General features: G+C 39.0%; 1 protein-coding gene across 1 annotated transcript in view; it reads left to right on the forward strand.

Moving 5' to 3' along the window:
• Window positions 1–22962, forward strand: part of LOC101345715 (zinc finger protein 433-like) — a 135634-nt gene extending 112672 nt beyond the window's left edge. The window contains 3 exon segments of the mRNA XM_023733080.1: window positions 16469–16595; window positions 20614–20764; window positions 21665–22962. Of these exon segments, the coding sequence (XP_023588848.1) occupies window positions 16469–16595; window positions 20614–20764; window positions 21665–22817 (1431 nt within the window). The 3' untranslated portion in view covers window positions 22818–22962.
• Window positions 22963–23229: the final 267 nt, after the last annotated feature.

A 23229-nucleotide genomic window follows, 5' to 3' on the forward strand; every position in this document is an offset into this window, starting at 1 on the left:
GTCTGTTAAGTCTAGTTGGTTTATAGTGTCATTCAGGTTCTCCTTATCCTTGTTCTTTCTAAATGTTCTGTCCAATGTTGAAGGTGGTGTATTGAAGTCTCCAACTATTATGGTAGTGCTGTCTATTTCTCCCTTCAGTTCTGTCAGTATTTGCTTTATACATTTAGGTACTCTGATGTTTGGTAAACATTTAGGTCTGATGATTGTTAAATCTTCTTGATTAATTGACCCTCTTATCACTATACAATGTCCATCTTTATCTCTTCTAACAAATTTCTCTTAAAGCCTACTTTGTCTGATATTAAGATTGCCATCCCAGCTCTCTTTTGGTTACTATTTGCATGAATTTTTTTTTCCTCATCCTTTCTCATTCAATCTGTTTGTGTCCTTGGGTCTAAGGGGTGTCTCTTAGAAACAGCATATAGTTGGATCATGTTTTTTTATCCAGTCTGCCACTCTGCCTTTTGATTGGAGTGTTTAGTCCATTTACATTCAGCATAATTACCAATAAGAAGTGACTTACTTCTGCCATTTTATTGTTTTCTGAGTGTCCTAAGCCTTCTCTGTCTTTGTCCTTTACTACTGCTTACTTTTGTGTTTTGTTGGTTTATTGTAGTGAACCATTTGGGTTCCCTTCTCCTTCTCTTTTGTGCATGTTTTTTAGATATTTTCTTAGTGGTTACCGTGAATATTACATTTAAAATCTGGTATTTATAACATTCTCGTATAAGTTGGTCACTATGGTCTGAATCAACTTGATGGCAACAGGCAGGGCAATGTAAGTTGGTACCAACTTAACTTCAGTAACATACAAGAAGTTATATATCTATACCATTCCTCTCCCCCCTTTGTCGTACTTATCACTGATTACGTCTTCATATTTCATGTGCCCTGTAACGTAATTTATCCTTGCTTTTAATATATTTATTATTAAGAAACATGGAGAGCGTCACAATTAGAATTATAAGCATGAGTACCTTACTACTAGCCCTTATACTTGTCCAAACATTTCCTTTATTAGGGATCTGTCTTAGTTATCTAGTGCTGCTGTAACAGAAACACCACAAGTGATTTCTTAAGAAAGAGAAATTTATTCTCTCACAGTCTAGTAGGCCACAAGTCCAAATTCAGGGCGTCAGTTCCAGCTTTCTCTCTGTTGGCTCTGGAGGAAGGTCCCCATCATTAGTCTTCCCTTGGTCCAGGAGCTTCTCTGCGCAGGAACCCTAAGTCCAAAGGAAGCACTCTGCTCCTGGTGCTGCTTTCTTGGTGGTTCGTGGTCCCCATGTCTCTCTGCTCACTTCTGTCTTTTATATCTCAAAAGAGATTGGCTTAAGACACAATCTAATCTTGTAGATTGAGTCCTGCCTCATTAACATAACTGCCACTAATCGCATCTCATTAATATCATAGAGGTAGGATTTACAACACATACGAAAATCACATCAGTTGACAAAATGGTTGATAGTCACACAGGATTGGGAATCATGGTCTAGCCAAATTGATACACAAATTTTTTGGGGACACAATGCAATCCATGACAGGATTTTTTTTTTTTTTTTTTTTTGTATAGCTTTGCATTACTTTATAGTGTCTTTTCCCTTCCATCTACAGTACTCCCCTCAGTACTTTTTGTAGGGCCAGTCTGGTCGATATGAACTCTCTCAGATTCTGTTTATCTGGGAATATTTTAATTTCACCCTCATTCTTGTTTTTTGGTTGGTTTATTGTAGTTTAAGTGAAAGTTTACATTTCAAGTTAGTCTCTTATACAAAAATTTATACATACATTGTTATGTGACCCTAATTGCTCTGCCTATACTGTGACAGCACACTCCTCCTTTCCACCCCTGATTTCCCATGTCCATTCAACCAGCAACTAACCCTCTCTGCCTTCTCTTCTCACCCTCATTCTTGAAGGATAATTTTGCTGGTATAGTATTTTTGTTTGACAGTTTTTTTCTTTCAGTCATTCTATTGCCTCTGGCCGCCAATGTTTCTTAGGAGAAATCATCCCTTGGTTTTATTGGGTATTCTTTGTATGTTACTGTTTTGTTTCCATCTCACTGCTTTCAAGATTCTCTGTTTGATTTTTGAGAGCCTAACTATGATGTGTCTTGGTGTAGATCTCTTTGAGTTTATCCTGCTTGCGGTCCTTTGAGCTTCTTGGATTTGTAGCTTCGTGTCCTTCATTAGATTGGGGAAATTTTCTGTCATTTCTTCAAATACTCTTTCTGTCTCTTTCTGTCTCCTGTTTCCTTCTGGAATTCCCATAATGCGTATATTAGGTTTCTTGTCCCATAATTCTATTAAACTGCTCAGCTTTCTTGAGCCTCAGTTCTTATTGTTCTTTAGCTTCTGTAATTTTAATGATCTTATCCTCTAATTTGCTGATTTTTATTCTGCCTGATTAAATCTGCTGGTAAGTTCTTCTGTTGTGTTTCTCATTTCAGTTATTGTCCCTTTCAGTTGCAATATCTCTTTTTTTAGATGATTCTTGCATTGTTTTCCTTCTTTCTTTTATCTTTTTGTCTGTTTTCCTTCAGATCTTTAATTGTGCTTAACATTGTTATATTATAGTCTTCCTTTTTTTTCATTATTTAGTCATCCCTAGATGCACTTTGATTCCTTTAGTCATGTTCATTTGGATAGGTCACTTTTTCTCTGTTCTTCGTGTGTCTTGTGATTTTTTTGTTGGGGTATTGGAACGTTAGAGAGTGTTAACTTTCTCAGTTTAGTTATCTCCAGTATTTGGTGATTTTTGCCTGCACTCCTTTCTGCAAAAAACTCTTAGGTGGGCAGAGCTTTCAGCCTTTGCTTACTGTTTCCTCTCCTTCTCTATTATAGCTCCTTTTCTTTCCTCTATGATAGCTCCTTTTCCTCCCTGGTTTAATTAGGATTCAAAAGTTCCAAATCTCTGTTTTCAACTTTAGTCTCTCCCAAACGCGCCAGAAAACACGCTGTGATCAGTCTGTCCACCAGCTGGCACTGCCACTCAGGCGAGGTATTGTGTAGTAATCAGTCTGTCCACCATGAGGTGCATCTTCTCTCTGATTATCACTCCCTTCCCTTCTCTGTTGCTGTGACAGTGTTTTCAGTCAGAGAACCCACACCCAGAAACTCCCCTTTGAGGCTGGAGTCTTGCCCTCCTATTTTGCCTGATGCTTCCCTGCTGTCTGCGGGTTACTTCTATCTAAGCTACCTTTGAAGAGACGCACAAGCAGACTTTCCTCTGTTCACTAAGAGGAAGAGGATCTGGCACTCTCCAGAAGAACCTCCAAGAGATCTATCTTGTTGGTTTCAGAGCCCCAGTGGCCCTGTGGTGGTTGGGGGGCATTCTCCTCTTAGGTGACCCTTCCTCCTGGCTCCACTGGAGAGGACCTTTTTGTGTAGGAGTTTGTATCAGTTCAGCAGCCGACAGTTACTGGATGGGGAAAGGATTGTCACAGTCTGAATGGACTGCCAGGGTGGCCTGCCTTGTTGCTATCAGAGCTTGCCCCATAGTATGTTGGCTGTGGGTGTAGCCTCCACTCAAGATGCCTGCTTCCTAGCATGCAGCAGCGTTAGTCAGCAGTCCTCAGTGCTGACTAGAAGGGGAAGTAGATAGACCCAGGTTGATCCCCAGGGAGGTCTGTCCTGTTGATTTGAAAGGCCTGAGCCATAGGGTGCACAGGGAGACAGGCAGAGTGTTGAGTATGAGTGCATACTCCAGGGGGACTTCTGTAGCAATTTGCAATAGGTCTGCCTTGTTGATTTTAGAGCAGAAGCTGTCTCTTTGTACAGGCAGGGGTTGTGGTGGTTAGGAAAACAGGCTCTTTTTCTGGGGCCACTTCCCCAGTTCGTAGCAGCTGTCTGCCTGTGCGGCTGTGGAGATGGGCAGGAAACGCTAGGAGAAGCGGTTTTCCTACCATATGTATGCGACTTATTGTTGATTCCTTGATTCTTGCCTGTCTGCTGTTCCCCGTTGCTTTCCTCTGCTCCCCGGTTCAGAGTCCCTCAAAGCTGAGTGCCATTTCCTTGTTGTATTTCTTCTCGTATTTGTGGAGGAGGGTCAGAACGATGATCTGTTTATACCACCATCTTCCCAGAGTTCCTCCTAGTATAGGTTTTTGTAGATGTTCTTTATCAAGTTGAGGATATTCATTTGTTTTCCTACTTTGTTCAGAATATTTATCATGAATGGGTGTTGAATTTTGTCAAATACTTCTATTTATATGTTCTGTTCTATTGACATTTATTATGTTCATAGAATTTTTCTTCTTTAGGCTGTTGATATGATGGATTATGTTGATTTTCTGATGTTGAACCAGTCTTGCATACCTGGAATAAATCTTGTGATACATTGCTGGATTTGATTTCCTAATATTTTGTTGAGGGATTTTGTATCTCTGTTAGGAGAGATATTGCTCTGTAGTTTTTTTTTTTTTTTTTCCTTTTCTTTTAATATCTAAGTTTGGTTTTAGTATTTGGGTGATACTGGCCTCTTAAAATTAGTTTGGATATATTTCCTCTATCTTCTGGAAAAGATAGTAAACAATTGGTATACTTTCTTGATTAAATGTTTGGTAGAATTCATCAGTGAAGTCATTTGAGCCTGGTGATTTCTGCTTTGGGAGGTTTTTTACTTACCGATTTAATTGTTTAACAGTTATGGAACTGTTTGGATTATCTATTTTTCCTTGTTTATGTTTTGGTACATGGTGTCTTCCAAGCAATTGGTCCATCTCATCCAAGTTTTAAAGTTTGTGGCCATAGAGTTGTTCATAATAATCCTTTGTTATCCTTTTAATGTCTATGGGATTAGTATAAGTGGCCCCTTTCACTTCTGATATTGGTAATTGTGTCTCCCCTCTTTTTCTGTGAGTTGGCCAAACTTGAGAGGTTTATCAATTTTATTGATCTTTTCAAAGAGCCAGCTTTTGGTTTTGTTGACTTTCTCTATTGATTTTGTTTTCATTTTTGTTGATATGTTCTCTAATTTTTATTTCTTCTGCTTACTTTGGACTTAGTTTGCTCTTCTTTTTCTATTTTCCTATGATGGAAGCTTAGGTTATTAATATTAGGTATTTCTTATTTTCTAATATGTAGTATAAATTTCCCTCCAACCAGTTTTCGCTGCATCCCTCAAATTTTGATATGTTGTATATTTATTTTCACTTAATTAAAATATCTTTTAATTTCTCTTGAGACTTCTTTTTTGTTCCAAGTGTTATTTAGAAGTGTGTTGTTATTTTGGGATTTTCCATCTATCTTTCTCTTACTGATTTATAGTTTAATTCCATTGTGGTCTGAGCACATACTTTGTGTGATTTCTAATCTTTTAAATTTGGTAATTTGTGTTTGGTGGCCCAGAATGTGATCTCTTTTAGTGAATGTTCCAAGTGAGCACGGGAAGAATGTGTATTGTGTCGTTTTTTGATGACATAGTCTATAAATGTCAGTTATATCCACTTGATTGATGGTGTTATTAGTTCAACTATGTCGTTACTGATTTTTTGCCTGCTGGATCTGTCAGTTACTGATAGAGGGGTATTGAAGTCTACAATTATAGTAGTGAATTTCTCTTTGTGGTTCTATTAGATTTTGTCTTGTGTATTGTGGTGTTCTGTTGTTAGGCACATACACATTAAGAATTATGACTTTTTGAAGATATGACCCTTTTTGGTAGTGCAGTGGTTAAGCACTTGGCTGCTAATCAAAAGATTGGTGGTTCAAACCAAGCCAGTGGCTCTGTGGGAGAAAGACCTGGCATTCTGCTTTCATAAAGATTACAGCCAAAAAAATCTATGGGGCTGTTCTTCTCTGTCACATGGAGTCACTGGGAGCCAGAATTGAATTGAAGACACCTAACAACAACAACATGTAATGCCACTCTTTATCCCTGATCCTTTGCTATGAAAACTGCTGTGTGAAATTAATGTAGTTATTCCAGCTTTCTGAGTTTACTTTTAATGTGTCTGTATCTTTATATTTAAAGTGAGTTCTTGTGTGCAATATAGTCTCTGTGTATAATTGGTGTATTTAGACAATTGATATTTGAAGTGATTATTGATAGTTTTGGTTGGATCACATTTCTTTGGAATAGGCATAAATATGGATCTTTTCCAGTCAGTTTGCCAGGTAGTTGTCTTCTAAATTTCTTGGCATAGATAAGTGTGCACTTCCACGCTGCATCTGGTTGTTGAAACATTTCAGTTGTTTCACACAAGTAAAATTTTGTTGAAGATCATTCAAAAATGGTTGCAGCAGTACATCGACAAGGAACTGCCAGAAGTTCAGGCAGGAATCACAAGAGGATGTGGAACCAGGGATGTCATTGCTGATGTCAGATGGATCTTGGCTGAAAGCTGAGAATACCAGAAAGCTGTTTACCTGTGTTTTATTGAGTGTGTGAAGGCATTTGACCACGTGGATCATAACAAATGATGGATAACATTGCAAAGAATGGGAACTCCAGAAAACTTAATTGTGCTCATGAGGAACCTGTACATAGACCAAGAGGCAGTTGTTTGAATACAACAGGGGCTACTGCGTGGTTTAAAGTCCAGAAAGGTGTGCATCAGGGTTGTGTTCTTTCACCATGCCTATTCAATCTGTATGCCGAGCAGATAATCCGAGAAGCTGGACTATATGAAGAGGAATGGGGCATCAGGATGGGAGGAAGACTTATCAACAACCTGTGTTATGCAGATGACACAACTTTGCTTTCTGAAAGTGAAGAGGACTTGAAGAACTTACTGATGGAAGATCAAAGACCACAGCCTTCAGTGTGGATTACACCTCAACATAAAACAAAAATCATCACAACTGGACCAATAACCAACATCGTGATAAACGGAGAAAAGATTGAAGTTGTCAAGGATTTCATTTTACTTGGATCCACAATCAACACCCATTGAAGCAGCCGTCAAGAAATCAAACGACGTATTGCATTGGACACATCTGCTGCAAAAGACCGTTTTAATGTGTTCAAAAGCAAAGGTGTCACTTTAAGGACTGAGGTGCACCAGACCCAAGTCATGGTGTTTTCAGTCACCTCATATGCATGCTAAAGCTGGACAGTGAATAAGAAAGATCAAAGAAGAATTGATGCCTTTGAGTTCTGATGTTGGCGAAGGGTATTGGATATACCACGGACTGCCAAAAGAACAAACAAATCTGTCTTGGAAGAAGTACAGCCAGAATGCCCGTTAGAAGCGAGGATGGCGAGACTTCATCTCACATTCTTTGGACATGTTATCAGGAGGGACCAGTCCCTAGAGAAGGACATCATGCTTGGTAAAGTGGAGGGTCAGGGAAAAAGAGGAAGACCCTCAACGAGATGAATTGACAGTGGCTGCAACAATGGGCTCAAGCATAACAATGATTGTGAGATGGTGCAGGACCGCGCAGTGTTTGATTCTGTTGTACATACAGTCACTGTGAGTCAGAACCTAACAACAACATTGATATAGTTGGATTAATATTTACATGTTTTTGTTTTCATTGCCCTTGTTCTTTGTTTTCTTTGTTTTTCACTCTTTTTCTACCTCGTTTGGTTTTAGTTGAACTTTTATATTTGATTCCATATTCTCCCTTCTCAGTGTATCAATTTTACTTCCTTTCTTACTTTCTTAGTGATTGCCCTAACCCTTGCCATTGGGTTGATTTCGCCTCATGGTGACCCCATGTGCTTCAGACTTGGAATGCAGGAACTGCACTACATAGGGTTTTCTTGACTGTAATGTTACAGAAGTAGGTCACTGGGCTTTTCTTCCACAGCACCCCTGGGTGGATTCATATGGCCAGCCTTTCAGTCAGCAGCCAAGCACTTACCTGGTTGTGCCACCCAGGGTCCTCGTGGTTGCTGTAGAGTTTGCAGTATACATTTATAACTAGTTTCAGTTCATTTTGAAGTAACACCATACCACTTCACAGCTGTTGCAAATACCTTATAACTGCACTCAGTTTCCCCCTCTGTCCCTAATAGTATTACTGTCATTCATTTCACTTATCCATAAACTATAATCATGGAGTACACTGTTGCTATTATTTTGAACAAACTGTTAAGTGTTAGATCAAATAAAATAAGAAAAAGATTTTTATGTTACCTTCATTTATTCATTCTCTAATGCACTTGCTTTCCTTATGTAGATCCAAGTTTTTGATCTTTATCATTTTCCTTCTCTCTGAAAAACTTATTTTAACATTTCTTGCAAGGGAGGGATGCTGGCAATAAATACCCTCCGTTTTTGTTTATCTGAAAACAATATTATTTCTCCTTCACTTAAAAAATTTTTTTGTTGTGCTGAAAAATATATAACAAAACATTTGCACATTAAACAATTTTTACATGTATATTTTGGTGACAGTTTTACACTCATCATGTTGTGCAACTGTTACCACTATCTTTTTCTAATTTATTCCACCACCATTAACAGAAACTCAGTGCCCCCAAAGCAGTGACTCCCTTTCCCTCCTCTCCAGCCTTGGTATCCACTAATAAGCTTTGGTCTGTATGTTGTTAGATGCTGTTGAGTTAGTTCCGACTCATAATAACCCCACGTACAACAGAACAAAACACTGCCCAGTCCCACACCATCCTCAGAATCATTGCTCTGTTTGAGCCCATTGTTGCAGCCAGTGTGTTAGTCCATCTTGTTGAGGGGCTTACTCTCTTTTGTTGATCCTTTACTTTACCAAGCATAATGTCCTTCTCCAGGGACTGGTCCCTCCTGATACCATGTCCAAGGGATGTGAGACAAAGTCTCGCCATCCTCGCTTCTAAGGAACATTCTGCTGTTCTTCTTCCAAGATAGATGTATTCTTTTTTTTTTTTTAATTGCACTTTAGATGAAGGTTTACAAAGCAAAATGGTTTCTCATTAAACAATACACATACTGTTTTTTGACACTGGTTGCCAATCCCAAGATATGTCAACACTCCCCTTCTCGACCTTGGGTTCCCCATTACCACCTTTCCTGTACTCTCCTGCCTTCTCATCCTTGCCCCTGGGCTGGTGTGCCCATTTACTCATTTTGTTTTATGGACCTGTCTAATCTTTGACTTGGAAGGGTGAACCTCAGGAGTGACTTCATTACTGAGCTATAAGGGTGTCCGTGGGCCATACTCTCAGGGTTTCTCCAGTCTCTGTCAGACCAGTAAGTCTGGTGATTTTTTTTTTTTTTTTTTTTTTTTTTGTGAGTTAGAATTTTGTTCTAAGATGTGTTCATTCTTCTGGCAGTACATGGTATATTCAATATTCTTCACCGACACCGTAATTCAAAGACATCAATTCTTTGGTCTTCCTTATTCATTGTCCAGCTTTTGCATGCGTATGAGGTAATTGAAAATACCATGGCTTGGGTCAGGGGCACCTTATTTCTTAAAGTGACATCTTTGCTTTTCAACACTTTAAAGAGTTATTTTGCAGCAGATTTGCCCAATGCAATATGTTATTTTTCTTTTTTTATTGTGCTTTAGATGCTTTACGGAGCAAATAAGTTTCTCATTAAACAATTAATATACATATTGTTTTGTGACATTGATTGCCAACCCCACGATTTGTCAGCACTCTCCCCTTCTTGGCCTTGGGTTCCCCATTTCCATTTGTCCAGATTTCCCGTCCCTTCCTGCCTTCTCGTCCTTGCCCCTGCATTGGTGTGCCTGTTTAGTCTCGTATATGTGGTTGAAGTACGTGTATTATTGTTTGTTTTATGGGCCCGTCTAATCTTTGGCTGAAGGGCGAACCTCAGGAATGATTTCAGTACTAAGTTAAAAAGGTGTCCAGGGGCCATACTCTTGGAGTTTCTCCAGTCTCTGTCAGATCAGTAAGTCTGGTGTTTTTTTGTGAGTATGAATTTTGTTCATTTTTCTCCATCTCTGTCCGGACCCTCTATTGTGAACCCTGTCAGAGCAGTCAGTGGTGGTAGCGAGGCACCAGCTAGTTATGCTGGACTCAGTCTTGTGGAGACTGTGGTAGTTGTGATCCATTAGTCGGTCGGTTGATTTCTTGATTACTGCTTCCATGGGCGTTGATTGTGGACGAAGTAAATTCCAATCAGACAGTGTTCCTCTGCTATTGATAAGGTTTTCACTGGCCAGTTGTTTTAGAAGTAGATTGCCAGGTACTTCATCATAGTCTTCTTAGTCTGGAAGCTTTGCTAAAACCCTTCCCCCATGGGTGACCCTGCTGGTATTTGAAATACTGGTGACATAGCTTCCAAAATCACAGCAACACGCAAGCCACCACAGTACGACAAACTGACAGATGAGTTGTGGATAGTCTATATTTGTTTATGTACGTGGAATCATACAGTATTTTTCCTTTTGCAAGCGACTTATTTCAGTCAGCATAATGTTTTCAAGGTTCATTCATGTTGCAGCATCTGTGAAGACTTCATTCCTCTTCATGACTAATAGTCCACTGTATGGTTATACCACATTTTTATTATACATTTATCTCTTGGCGAGCATTTAGGTTTTTTTTTTTTTTTAACCTCTTTTCGGTATTATGAATTGTTGCAGTAAACATTGGTGTACAAGTTTCTGTTTGCATTCTTCAGTACTTTCTGTTATAACTTAGGATTGTGATAGCTGGGTCATGTTTGTAGTGTGTTTAACTTTTTGAGGAACTGGCAAATTGTTTTCCACAGTGGCTGTGCCAATTTGCATTCCCACCAAATGTGAATGTTCCAATTTCTCCACATTCTCACCAACACTTTTTGTTAAGTTTTTTTTTTTTCACTTTTGAAGTATAAGTTTTCTGGGTGCAGAATTCTAGGTTGATATATATATATGTGTATATGTATCTATGTATATTTCTCTCTCAATTTTAATTATTTCATTCTACTCTCTTCTTGCTTGCATGGTTTCTTAAAGAAATTCTGACGAAATTCTTAACTGTGCTCTTCTATAGGAAGGCTTTTCCCCCCCCGTGGCTTCTTTCAGTATTTTTGGTATTCTACACTTTAAATATGCCTAGATGTAGGTTTTTGGTATTTATCATTCTTGGTGTTCTCTGAACTCACTAGATCTGTTGTTTGGTGTTTCTTATTAATTATGTAAAATCCTCAAACATTATTATCTCAAATATTTCTTTAGTTCCTTTCTACTTTTTTTTTTTTGTTTGTTTCTGATATTCCCAGTACACGTTTGGCCGACCTTTTGTAATTGTACCACAGTTCTTGGATATTCCATTCCATCTCTTTCATTCTGTTTTCTTTTTGCATTTTAGTTTTGGAAGTTTACATATCTTCCAGTTCACTGATTCTTTGCTTGCTTTGTGCAGTCCTTTGATGAACTTGTGCGGTGTGATTGATTACTTTTGTATGGCCTTTCTAGCCATGGTCTGGTAACTCCCACCTAGGTGATTGAGTGAGACTATATGATAAGGTAATTGTGTCCCACCAAGGGGATTGGTCAGTTTTACCTTAAAAGAGAGCCAGTTCCAGAGCAGAGAGGAGGATACTACCACCACCAAGGAAGACCAGGAGCGTACAGCGTGTCCTTTGGACCCAAGATCCCCGTGCTGAGAAGCTCCTGGAAACAGGAGACCAAGAAAGAGAGCAAGCTGTAACCCTGAAGACAGTGAGAAGCAGTGGCAGGAGAGACCTGGCAGCAGGAGACGGTGCAGGTGCGGTGGGCTTCCCAGCCCATAGAGAGAGAAAGCTGAGTGCCTTTTGGAAGAGGCCTAGGGCCAGGGAGAGGCATGCCTGTGGGCATGGCTGGGAAGAGGCTATCCTGATGGAAGAACTTTATCTTGAGTGTTCCTAATCCTGAATTGTAATTGTTACTTTCCTAATATACCCCATAATCGTAAGTATGGTTTGTGAGTTGTGTGTGGCCATTGCAATGAATTATCGAACCCAGTAGAGAGTGGTGTGTGAGGGATGGTTAGTGTCAGAACTGGTAAAAATGGTGGAGAGAGGAGGCTTGTCTAGCCTCCCCCTCATGGGAGTCAGGCTTGCGCTGTTGATCTTGGTTCATCTTCCTGGTGAAGTTAGAGGAGGTCAGACATCGCCCCCATGCCATTTTTACAACTTGTTAAAGACATTCTTCGTTTCTGTTACAATGTTTTTGATTTATAACATTTCATTTGGATTCTTTGTTGTAGTTTCCATCTCTCTACAGGGAGTCCCTACTTAGGACAGGGTTCCATAATGATAAATCTGTTGTAAGTCGGTTCTGACATAAGTCAAATACGTATTTTTTAAAAGATTATTACGTATTATTGTCAATATCTTTATAAGTCTGATCTTTGAATATCTGCATGTAAGCATCTGAGAATAACATCAACAAATTATGTGCTGCAACATTGCATGTAGTACATATCATAATGATATGTCAAAAAATAGTCATAAGTGCAGTTCATCGTAACTAATTCTTCATAAGTTTGGGACTGACTGTACTTACATTATCCATCTGTTGTGTTTTGTATTGAATTTCTGGTCTGATAACTCCAAAATCTCTGCCACTGGCCCTGATGCTTGCTCTGTCTTTTCAAGCTGTATTTTTGTTTTTAGTATGCCTTGTAGTTTTTTGTGGAAAACTGGAGATGATGTACTAAGGAAAAGGAACTGAGATAAATAAATAGATGCTTAGTATGAGGTTTTATCTTTATTTGGCTAGACGTTAGCCTGTGTTTACTGTTTGCTGTACTTGACAGAGGCCAAAATGTTCTCTGATCTTGTTTTTGTTCCCTGTTGTGTTTGGCTTTCCTTGAGACTTCTGAAATCAGGTCTGAGACTTGGAGTTCTTTTGGTTGCAGTCCTCTGTTATTGATGTGTTGGAAAGGTGGCAGGAAGGGGAAGTATGGTATAGCCCGTTAATAAGGTCTCAGTCTTTTAGTGCACCTGTGCCCCTGGGCACAGACCTCAAAAGTGCTTCCCTGCTTCTGCCTTTCCCCACTTTGGTGTTACAGGAAACCTACATGGGGCTGGTGTTTGGTATTTCATGACTCCAAATTACTTAGACTCTGGTTAAAGAGGCAGAATGGATGAGTTTCAGAATGTCTACTTTTCATCTTCTCTTTTATTGGAAACACAAGGAAACTTTTCTGTGTGTGATCTTTGCACTGAGGACCTGGTAAGTTCCTGGAATTAAAACTCACGAAACTAAGTGTGTCCTCCTAAGACTGTGTCCTCCTAAGATTGGGTCCCCCTGACTCTTCAACCTGCAAGTTTTCTCACAATAAGCTAGTAATTCATCAATTAATTTTCAGTTTTCCCACTTCAGTATTGATCCTAGGGACAGTTTTTGCTCCTGGGCTTCTGCTCTGGTATGATTGTATCTATGTGTCCCTCCAATCTTGGAAGCAGCAGTTTGCCCTGTTACCTCAAATGTCTGAGTTCAATATGTTCAGCTTTTTTCTTGTTGTAAGAATGGGAGTAATGATATACAAGCTCCTTAAATATTGAACCAGAAACTGGAAATCTTCATTTTTTTTTTGTGCCTTATATCATTACTATAGTGTTTATTTTCCTATTATCCTCTTTATACTATTCATTTGTGCTGCATTTATGTTTCTAGTGTCCCCAATTTATATGTTGAATCTATTGCTAATGACTTTCTTCTCTGTCTATAAGCAATGTATTTTTCTTGGGCATGAAGGTCAGTGGAGCTCTTTGACTCCTGTGCTTATAGATTGGGACTTGTTGAAGTCAGTGAGCATCTGAAATCTATATGAGTGTTTGCAAAATCATCACAGTTGGCTTCCAAGTTGTTAGAATTGAAAGTACGATTTTTTTCTTACCATGTCAGTTTTCACTATCTAGTGTTTTGTAAATTGATTGTTTTGCTTTTCCCTGCACTAACTCAAAAGATAAATAAGCTCGTGTTACTCGCTGCTTCTCCCCTATCTGTATTACACTTTGCATAGAACTTATCATCAGTCGACATTATATTTTGTTTATTTGTTGTCTACACCCAAATAACTTATGTATGGTTCATGTGCACCAAATATTTCTGTTTTGTTCACTGCTGTATATGCTTTGCCCTTATGATGTAGGCTGTGTATCAACATACCTAAATCATTTTTAATAAATGAGGGAGCCAGAAGTAAGGGCCTGAAGTTTAGAGAACCAGTGTTGCCTGAGGCAGAGTCCTTTACCAGGAGAAGGAGCCCCAAGTTGTCTGAATTGAATAGTATGTTTGCTTTGTCTCCTCTGTCTAGTACCAAGAACGGCTCTAGATCATCCATGGTGTTATTGGAGAATAACAATGAGGATAACAACATAACTAACTTCATATGAACAGAAATGTAGTTGTCTGGAATCTAGGCTTCAAAGGCAAATTGCCCTGCATTGTAACTCTGGCTCAGCAACATTCCGATGGAGTGTGTGATTAACTTTCCTCAACTTTGTAATGTGTGAATTTATATCTTTTTAGGAGACTCAGAAGAAATAAATGAGCTAGTGTGTCAAAAGCTTTTTGCAAAATTTTTCATATTCCTAGTTGCTCAATAAATGGAATATTTAATTACTAGTGTATTGTATAACGAGGAGCCGTGATGGCGCAGTGGTTAAGAGCTCGGCTGCTAACCAAAGGTCAACAGTTCAGATCTACCAGCCACTCCTTGGAAACCCTATGGGGCAGTTCTACTGTATCCTGTAGGGTCTCCCTAGGGTGGCTATGAGTCAGAATTGACTTGACACCAACGGGTTTGTTTTTTATTTATATTGTACAATGAATGTCAGAGTTTTTGATTGCTTTAAAATACACAACGTGGCCCCTCACAGTTAAGGATAGTTTTGAATTCTGGCTTTGGGCCGAAGTTTGTTGTGACATCGTCATATCAGGAATGATTAGCGATGTCCTTAGGCAGCTCCCTTCACCCCCTTCCGTGATAAGAGGAGCCTTCTTATGCTATAGCTGCTCTGCTGTCCTATCCAATTTTACCATCAGCCTTTTCTTTCCTCACTAGATGTGAAAAACAAATGGTTGATGCTATTTCACAGAGGCCAGTCCTAGAGCCCAGGGAAAGCCAGTGGCAAAAGTTTGCGTAGTCATGCTTGTATGCCTGCCAGGGATTGCAAATGTGGGAAAATTTTTGAGCGGAGTATCTAGAGGGCTGATGTGTAAGTCTCTGTTTCCTAGGATTCACAGGCAGTTTAATAGCTAAACCCTCTGCATTTCAATGAATTTACAAAATGAATTGGTTTTGGTGTGGTAAAAATATACGTAACAAAATATTTGCCAGTTCAACAATTTTTGCATGTATAATTCAATGACATTGATTACATTCATCATGTTTTGTAATTCTTACAAAACATGGATGCTATCTTCTTTTCCATGGTCAGCAAACACAAGGGCATGGTATTTTTGTCCTTGCAGAAAGGACAGGTTGTCATAACATCAGAATGTGTTGGTTTCTAGATGTACTGTATTTTTAAGCACATAACCCACACCTTCTGTATTTCTTTGCCAACCTACCTTTCCTGCCCGGCATTTTTATAAGTGAGCTCTGTTAATTTTTTTTTTTTTTTACAGCAAAATGTAAAAAATTCAGCATAGCAGCACTTATGAAAAAACCTTGTGAGGGAAGGGAGCAGTTCACAAACCATTGTAGGAGGCATGTGTTATTTGCAATAAAATACAGTATTTTTGTTGAGGGGAGTGATGACTAATAATTAGTGTAGAGTAGCATCAGATCTGAAAAATTTGAGAATCATCGTAGGGTCACTGTGAGTTGGAATCAACTCAACGGCAGCAGGTAATGGGGGAGATGGAATTCTCATGTATCCTGTCTCTCACCTGAGCTCTGTTTAAGTTTTCAGTACTCTTGCCTGTTTCCATGAAAATGCAAGAGAGGATGACAGAGGAACTGAAGAGTTACTGAAAATAGAGAAGACATGTAAAACTTCATAATTCTTGAAGATTCTCTTTTCAGCAGGTAGTCCTATCACCTCCTGACCAGTTGGAGTTCAAGAAAATACAACCAGTTTAGGGCCCTATGTTGCCAGCTTGTGCAGCCCCCTGGTCTTCCCATGGCTGGTGAGGGGCTAAAGGAAAAACTACCAGTCATTGCACATGTATTATTACTGTCTCATTCTGCTGTGACCCTGTGCTTTATGTTTTGTGTTGAATGTTCTTGTGGGTCTTATGATAAGAAATGAAAGTTTGTATCACAAGGAAGTGATAATCTGATTGTGTAAGACTTTCATTTGTAGAGCAGTTGTCTTAATTTTTACAGTGTTCTAACTGCTCTAGACCATAAAGAGCAAAGGGAGTAATTGGCCTCAGTAAACTGTGGAGAGATTATTTCAGTGTGTTGGAAGTCTGTGTGACAAGATTCAATCAGTGAGGAAGTGAATGTAGACAGCGAAGGGAAGAGACTGTTGGCTACACCCTAGAATAGTCCTTGGTACAACACAGGACCTTGTGTCAAATTCCTGTGAATTCTCAGTTCCTCAAGACTGTCAGCCTCACCCTTCCTTTTGCATAAATTGGAGTACATGATATCTTGCTGATCTAGAATATGTGGGATGTTTTAGGACTCAGTGGTCATTGAGGATGTGGCCGTGGTCTTTACTCAGGAAGAGTGGGCTTTGCTGGAGCTTGCCCAGAGGAAACTCTACAGAGAGGTGATGATGGAAACCTTCAAAAACCTGGCCTCAGTAGGTAAGGATGGCATCATTGTTTTATTTACTCATTTAGTGAACAAACATACTTAACTGGCTTTGCTATAGTATTTTGGCTGAGGAATGGGAATACACTGTTAAATAAGAAATAGTCTTTTACTCCATGGAGTTTACATATCTTGGCTTCCTCATGAACATAAAGCTCCATACATTAAACTGACTTATTTTTTCTTCTCTGGTTAAAAGCTTTGAGACTGTTTAAGTGTTGTAAATATGAACATTTGCTTCTAGGGTCACTTTGGGACATAAGAGAGAAGACTTGTGTTTTGGGACCTTAAAAAACTTTCACTTTAAAAACAAAATTTTTTTAAATTGGTCAGTGAAAACTGTATGAATAACAGTGGAACATTGTCTGAGATAATACTGGAAAATGAGCCTCTCAGGTTGGAAGACATTCAAAATACAACTGGGGAAGAACTGCCTCCTCAAAATAGAATCGACCTTAATGATGTGGATGGATTTGAGCTTTCAAGACCTCATTTGCCAATGTGCCACAACTCAAAATGAGAAGAAACAGCTGCAGACATCCATTAAATATCACAACATGGCATGTACAAAGTATGAATCTAGGAAAATTGGAGTCATCAAAAATGAAATGGAATGCATAAAGCTCGATATCCTAGGCATTAGTGAGCTGAAATGAACTGGTATTGGCCATTTTGAATCAGACAATCATATGTTCTACTATCCTGGGAGTGACAAATTGAAGAGGAATGGCATCACATTCATTGTCAAAAAGAACATTTCAAGATCTATTCTGAAGTACAGTACTGTTAGTGATAGGATAATAGCCATATGCCTGCAAGGAAGACCAGTTAGTACAACTATTATTCAAATTTACTCACCAAGCACTAATGCCAGTGATGAAAAAATTGAAGATTTTTACCAACTTTTGCAGTCTGAAATTGATGAAACATGCAATAGAGATGCACTGATAATTGCTGGTGATTGGAATGTGAAAATTGGAAACAAACAAGATGGATTGGTACTTGGAAAATAAGGTCTTGGTGCTAGAAATGTCGCTGGAGATCACATCATAGAATTTGCAAGACCAACGACTTATTGCAAAAACCTTTTTCAACAGCATAGACGGTGACTATACGTGTGGCCCTTGTCAGATGGAATGCACAGGAATCAAATCAGCTACATCTGTGGAAAGAGACAATGAAGAAGCTTAATATCATCAATCAGAACAAGTCCGGGGGGTGACTGTGGAATAGACCATCAATTGCTGATATGCAAGTTCAAATTGAAGCTGAAGAAAATTAAAACAAATCCATGAGAGCCAAAGAACAACCTTGAGTATATCTCAGCTGAATTTGGAGACCATCTCAAAAACAGATTTGACACATTGAAACTAATGACCGAAGACTAGATGAGTTGTGCAATGACATCAAGGACATCATGCATGAAGAAAGCAAAAGGTCATTAAAACAGGAAAGAAGAGACTGTGAAAATTGCTCTTGAATGCAGAGTAGCTAAAGCAAATGGAAGAAACAATGAAGTAAAAGAGCTGAGCAGATTTCAAAGGGTGGCTCAAGAAGAAAAAGTAAAGTATTATAATGAAAATATGCAAATACCTGGAGTTAGAAAAACAAAAGGGAAGAACATGCTTGACTTTCTCAAACTGAAAGAACTGAAAAAAAAATTCAAGCCTTGAGTTCCAATATTGAGGGATTCTATGGGCACGATATTGAACAATGCAGGAAGCACCAAAAGAAGATGGAAGGAATACACAGTCACTGTACCAAAAAGAATTGGTCAACGTTCAGCCATTTCAGGAGGTAGCATATGATCAAGAACCAGTGGTACTGAAGGAAGAAGTTTAAGCTGCAGTGAAGGCATTGGTGAAAAACTTGGCTCCAGGAATTGATGGAATATCAGTTGAGATGTTTTAACAAACTGATGCAACACTGGCTCATTTGTCTATGCTAAAGAAATTTGGAAGACAGCTTCCTGGCAAATCAAATGGAAGAGATCCATATTTGTGCCATTTCCAAAGAAAGATGATCCAACAGAATGAGAAAATTATTGAACAATATTAATAATTGTGAGTAAAATTTTGCTGAAGGTAATTAAACAATGGCTGCAGCAGTACATTGAAAGGGAACTGCCAGAAATTCAAGCTGGATTCAGAAAAGGACGTGCAACGAGGATGTCATTGCTGTTGTCAGATGGATCTTGGCTGAAAGCAGAGAATACCAGAAATATGTTTACCTGTGTTTTATTGACTATGCAAAGGTATTCAATTGTGCAGATCATAACAAATTATCGATAACAATGTGAAGAATAGGAATTCAGAACATTTGTGCTCATGCAGAACCTATTCATAGACCAAGAGGCAGTAGTTCAAACAGAACAAGGGGATACTATGTGTTTTAAAATTAGGAAAGGTGTGGATCAGCTTTGTATCCTTTCACCATACCTATTCAATCTGTATGTTGTTAGGTGACGTCGAGTTGGTTCTGACTCATAGCTACTGTTTGTACAATAGAATGAAACACTGCCTGGACATGCACTATCCTCACAGTTGTTGCTATTTTTGAGCCCATTGTTGCATTCACTGTGTCAGTCCATTTAGTTAAGGCTCTTCCTCTACTTTCCAAGCATGGTGTCCTTCTCCAGGGACTAGTTCCTTCTGATAACATGTTCAAAGTACGTGAGAAGAAGTCTAGCCATCCTCACTTCTAAGGAGCATTCTAGGTGTACTTCTTTGAAGACAGATTTGTTTGTTCTCCTGGTACTTAATCTGCATGCTGAACAAATAATCGAAGAAGCTGGACTATATGAAGAACGCAGCATCAAGATTGGAGGAAAACTCATTAACAACCTGTGACGTGCAGATGACACAACCTTGTTTGCTGAAAGCGAAGAGGACTTGAAGCACTTACTGATGAAGATCAAAGACTACAGTCTTCAGTATGGATTACACCTGAACATGAAAGCAAAAATCCTCACAACTGGACCAATAAGCAACATCATGATAAACGGAGAAAAAATTGAGGCTGTCAAGGATCTTGTTTTACTTGAATCCACAATCAATGCCCACAGAAGCAGCAGTCAAGAAATCAACATATTGCATTGGGCACATCTGCTGCAAAACACCTCCTTCAAGTGTTCAAAAGCAAATATGGCACTTTGAGGACTGATATGCTCCTGACCCAAGCCGTGGCATTTTCAAATGACTCAAATACATGTGAAATCTGGACAATGAATAAAGAAGATGTAAGAAGAATTAATCCATTTTAATTATGGTATTGGTGAAGAATATTGAATATACTATGGACTGCCAGAAGAATGAATCTGTCTTGGAAGAAGTACAGCCAGAATGCTCCTTAGAAGAGAGGATGGTGAGACTTTGTCTCATGTACTTTGGACATATTTTCAAGATGGAGCAGTCTAAGTTTTGGCTCAATGTCATGGAAATGTTCATTGCTCTTCACTGTCTTCCCTCATGATAAGCTGGCCTCCAAGAGCACCATGCCAGCCACACCCATTTGTTCTCTTAGAGAAGCAAGAGAAAGATCTGAGGAGGGTAGAGGTAGGACTCATCCAGCACCACTGTATCGGGGAACACCAGAAAAGCAAGAATCCTCCAAAGGACCAGCTCTGAAAGGGGGTAATTAGATTTGAATAAATTAGAAAATGTTTTTTTTGGGTTGAAGAGACTGAAGTTCACAGATACCTCAGCTTACTTTTCTGTTTTTCTTCAATTCTCTCACACCTTTGTTCATGGAGAAAGACCTTCCCCCTTTTCCTCTTAATGTTACATGTACATTGTATCTGATATCTTTCTACTTTGCTCTTCTAGTTGCAAGTTATTTATGTAACTGTCATTCTCATTCTTCATGGAAGTTATTTCCTAGTAAATTGCTTTTTGATTACTGCCAAATCATGACAGAGGCAAATGCATAAATCATTTGTGCACAGCTGTTTTTTCTCATAATAATTCGTTTCCTTTTTGTTTCATATTTGAACCTCAACTGGAATTGAGTCAGTTTCTCAAAACTTTATTGATGGAGGAAAGTTATCCAGTAAACAAATAGTAGTGCAATTCATGAAGAATGACACCTGGTCCTCTATGTTAGGAGAAATCTGCAAATTGTATGGCATTGAAGATCAGTATAAAAACCAGGGGAGACATATGAGGTGAGTGTCAGTCACACAAGACCAGTCCCTCAGAAGTGCCTTAAGGCATGTCCTGCATGTGTTTGATTTCAATTCATCTGTCATCCCCGGGGCGGGGGCGGGGGTGGGCGAGGTGGACTTAGAGCAATTTCCCACAGCTCAGGTTATTATTGTCCTGGATGGAAAGTCACACTTCAGCCACAAGACACAAGATGGAAATTAAGAACTTTATTACTCACAAGGCCCAGGGTACATGGCATGTGAGTAGGCAATGGCACATGCATGGAGGTTTGGCGTGGCCTTTATTAGAGTTCAAGGGTGAGGTGAGGGGATTTTTGCAGGGTAGGTGACCATTGGTCCTTTTGAAACTAAAGACCAAGAAGTAAGGTAGAGTGGGTATGGAAACTAAATGGTGCAGCTGTGATACGAGAAGTGGAAAACTTGAGTGTTTTTAGTAACATAGTTATCTGGGACAACTAGACACAGCGAGTGTTGTGCATCAGCTAACATGGTAGGGAATGGGCTCAACACGGATGCCGAGGCATCATCTAAGATGGGAGGCTAGCAAACGTTACAAGGTATCATGACATTAATATACGTGTGTGTTTTTGTATGTGTTTGTGTGTGTGTGTACATATTTTTATGTACATATAATTAGCTCTGAAGTATTATTCACATTATTTTCATAATACGATGTTTTCTTAAGTATGAGTCACGTATTTGAAACATTTCTCACTTGTACTCAATTATCAGAAAGCCCCTTGTTTTAGAAATACTGTGAGTAATAGTAGTGTCTCTGCTGAATGATTTAACCTAAAAAAAATTGGACCGTTCAGTGCAAAAAATGTACACGTTAACTCTGTATGGCAATGGTGAAATGGTGACAAATTTTTCCAACAGCATGTTGCCTATTTTTAACAGAAGGCATATGGGAGAGAGCCTCAGTGAAAGTAATGAAGACAATCAGTGTGGAAAAGCCTTCAGCCAGATTGCAAATCTTACTGTGATCGAACAAACTCCTACTGAAGTAAATCCTTCTGAGTGCTGTGAGTGTGGAAAATCTGTCATGCATCATTCATCACTTCAGCATCATATCAGGTCTCATACTGGATGCAATACCTATAAGTGTAAGCAATGTGGAGAAGCCTGCAGTTGTCCCTCTCACCTAAGCACTCCTGTGAGAACTCTTACTGGAGAGAAACCATATAAATGTAAGGTACGTGGGAAAAACTTCGTTTGTAGCTCAACTCTTAAGAATCCTGTAACAACACTCACTAAAGAGAAACACTATGAGTGTAAACATTGTCAGGAAGATTTCTGTAGTTTCTCATCATTTCAGACACACCTGAAAAGTCATAAACGTGAAGGTAAAGAATATTGGAAAACCTATACTCGTCCCTCATTGGTCACTTTACATAAAAAATTTCATAGTGGAGATAAGCCTTATCAGTGTAAGGAATGTGGGAAAACCTTTAGTTGTTCCTCATTGCTTACTACACATATAAGAACTCACAATGGAGAGAGACCTTATGGATGTAAGGAATGTGGGAAAGCCTTAAGTTGTTCCTCAGCCCTCACTAGACATTTAAGAACTCACAGTGGAGAGAGGCCTTATGAATGTAAGGAATGTGGGAAAGATTTTCGTCACTCCTCAGCCCTCAATAGACATATAAGATCTCACAATGGACAGAGGCCTTATGAATGTAAGGAATGTGGGAAAGCCTTTAGTCGTTCCTCACACCTCACTACTCATACAAGAACTCACAGTGGAGAGAGGCCTTATGAATGTAAAGAATGTGGGAAAGCCTTTAGTCAAGCCTCACACCTTACTACACATATAAGAACTCATAATGGACAGAGGCCTTATGAATGTAAGCAGTGTGGGAAAGCCTTTAGTCAGTCTTCATCCCTCACTATACATATAAGAACTCACAGTGGAGAGTGGCCTTATGAACGTAAGGAATATGGAAAAGTCTTTAGTTCCTCATCCCTCACTAAACATATAAGAGCAGTGGAGAGAGGGTTAATGAATATAAGTAATGTGGGAAAGCCTTTAGTCCTTTCTAGTCTGTGACCAGACATATAAGAAATCACAGTGAACAGAAGCCTCATGAATGTAATGAATGTGGGAAAACCTTTCGTTGGTTCACACACCTCAGTATTCATATAAGAGTTCACTGTAAAGAGAAACCTTATGAATGTGAGGAATGTAAAAAGTCTTTATTTTTCCTTCTTCTCTAAACATACTAATTTAAAATTGAGAGTCCTTATGAAGGTAAGGAACATGGAAAGTCTTCAGATGTCCTTCATCCTTTGAAATACATCTGAATAGGTATATTGGATAGAAACAATATATGTCTAAATAATGTTGGGTAGTTTTCATCCCTCGTTTTTCACAAACCTGAAAGAAGATGCATGGCAGAGAAACAATGTAAGTGTAAAGAATGTGGGAAAATTTGTTTTTCTCCCTGTACTTTCAAAGAATT

The sequence above is a fragment of the Trichechus manatus genome, unplaced genomic scaffold, assembly GCF_000243295.1.
Source record: "Trichechus manatus latirostris isolate Lorelei unplaced genomic scaffold, TriManLat1.0 scaffold00057, whole genome shotgun sequence".
Lineage (NCBI taxonomy): Eukaryota > Metazoa > Chordata > Mammalia > Sirenia > Trichechidae > Trichechus > Trichechus manatus.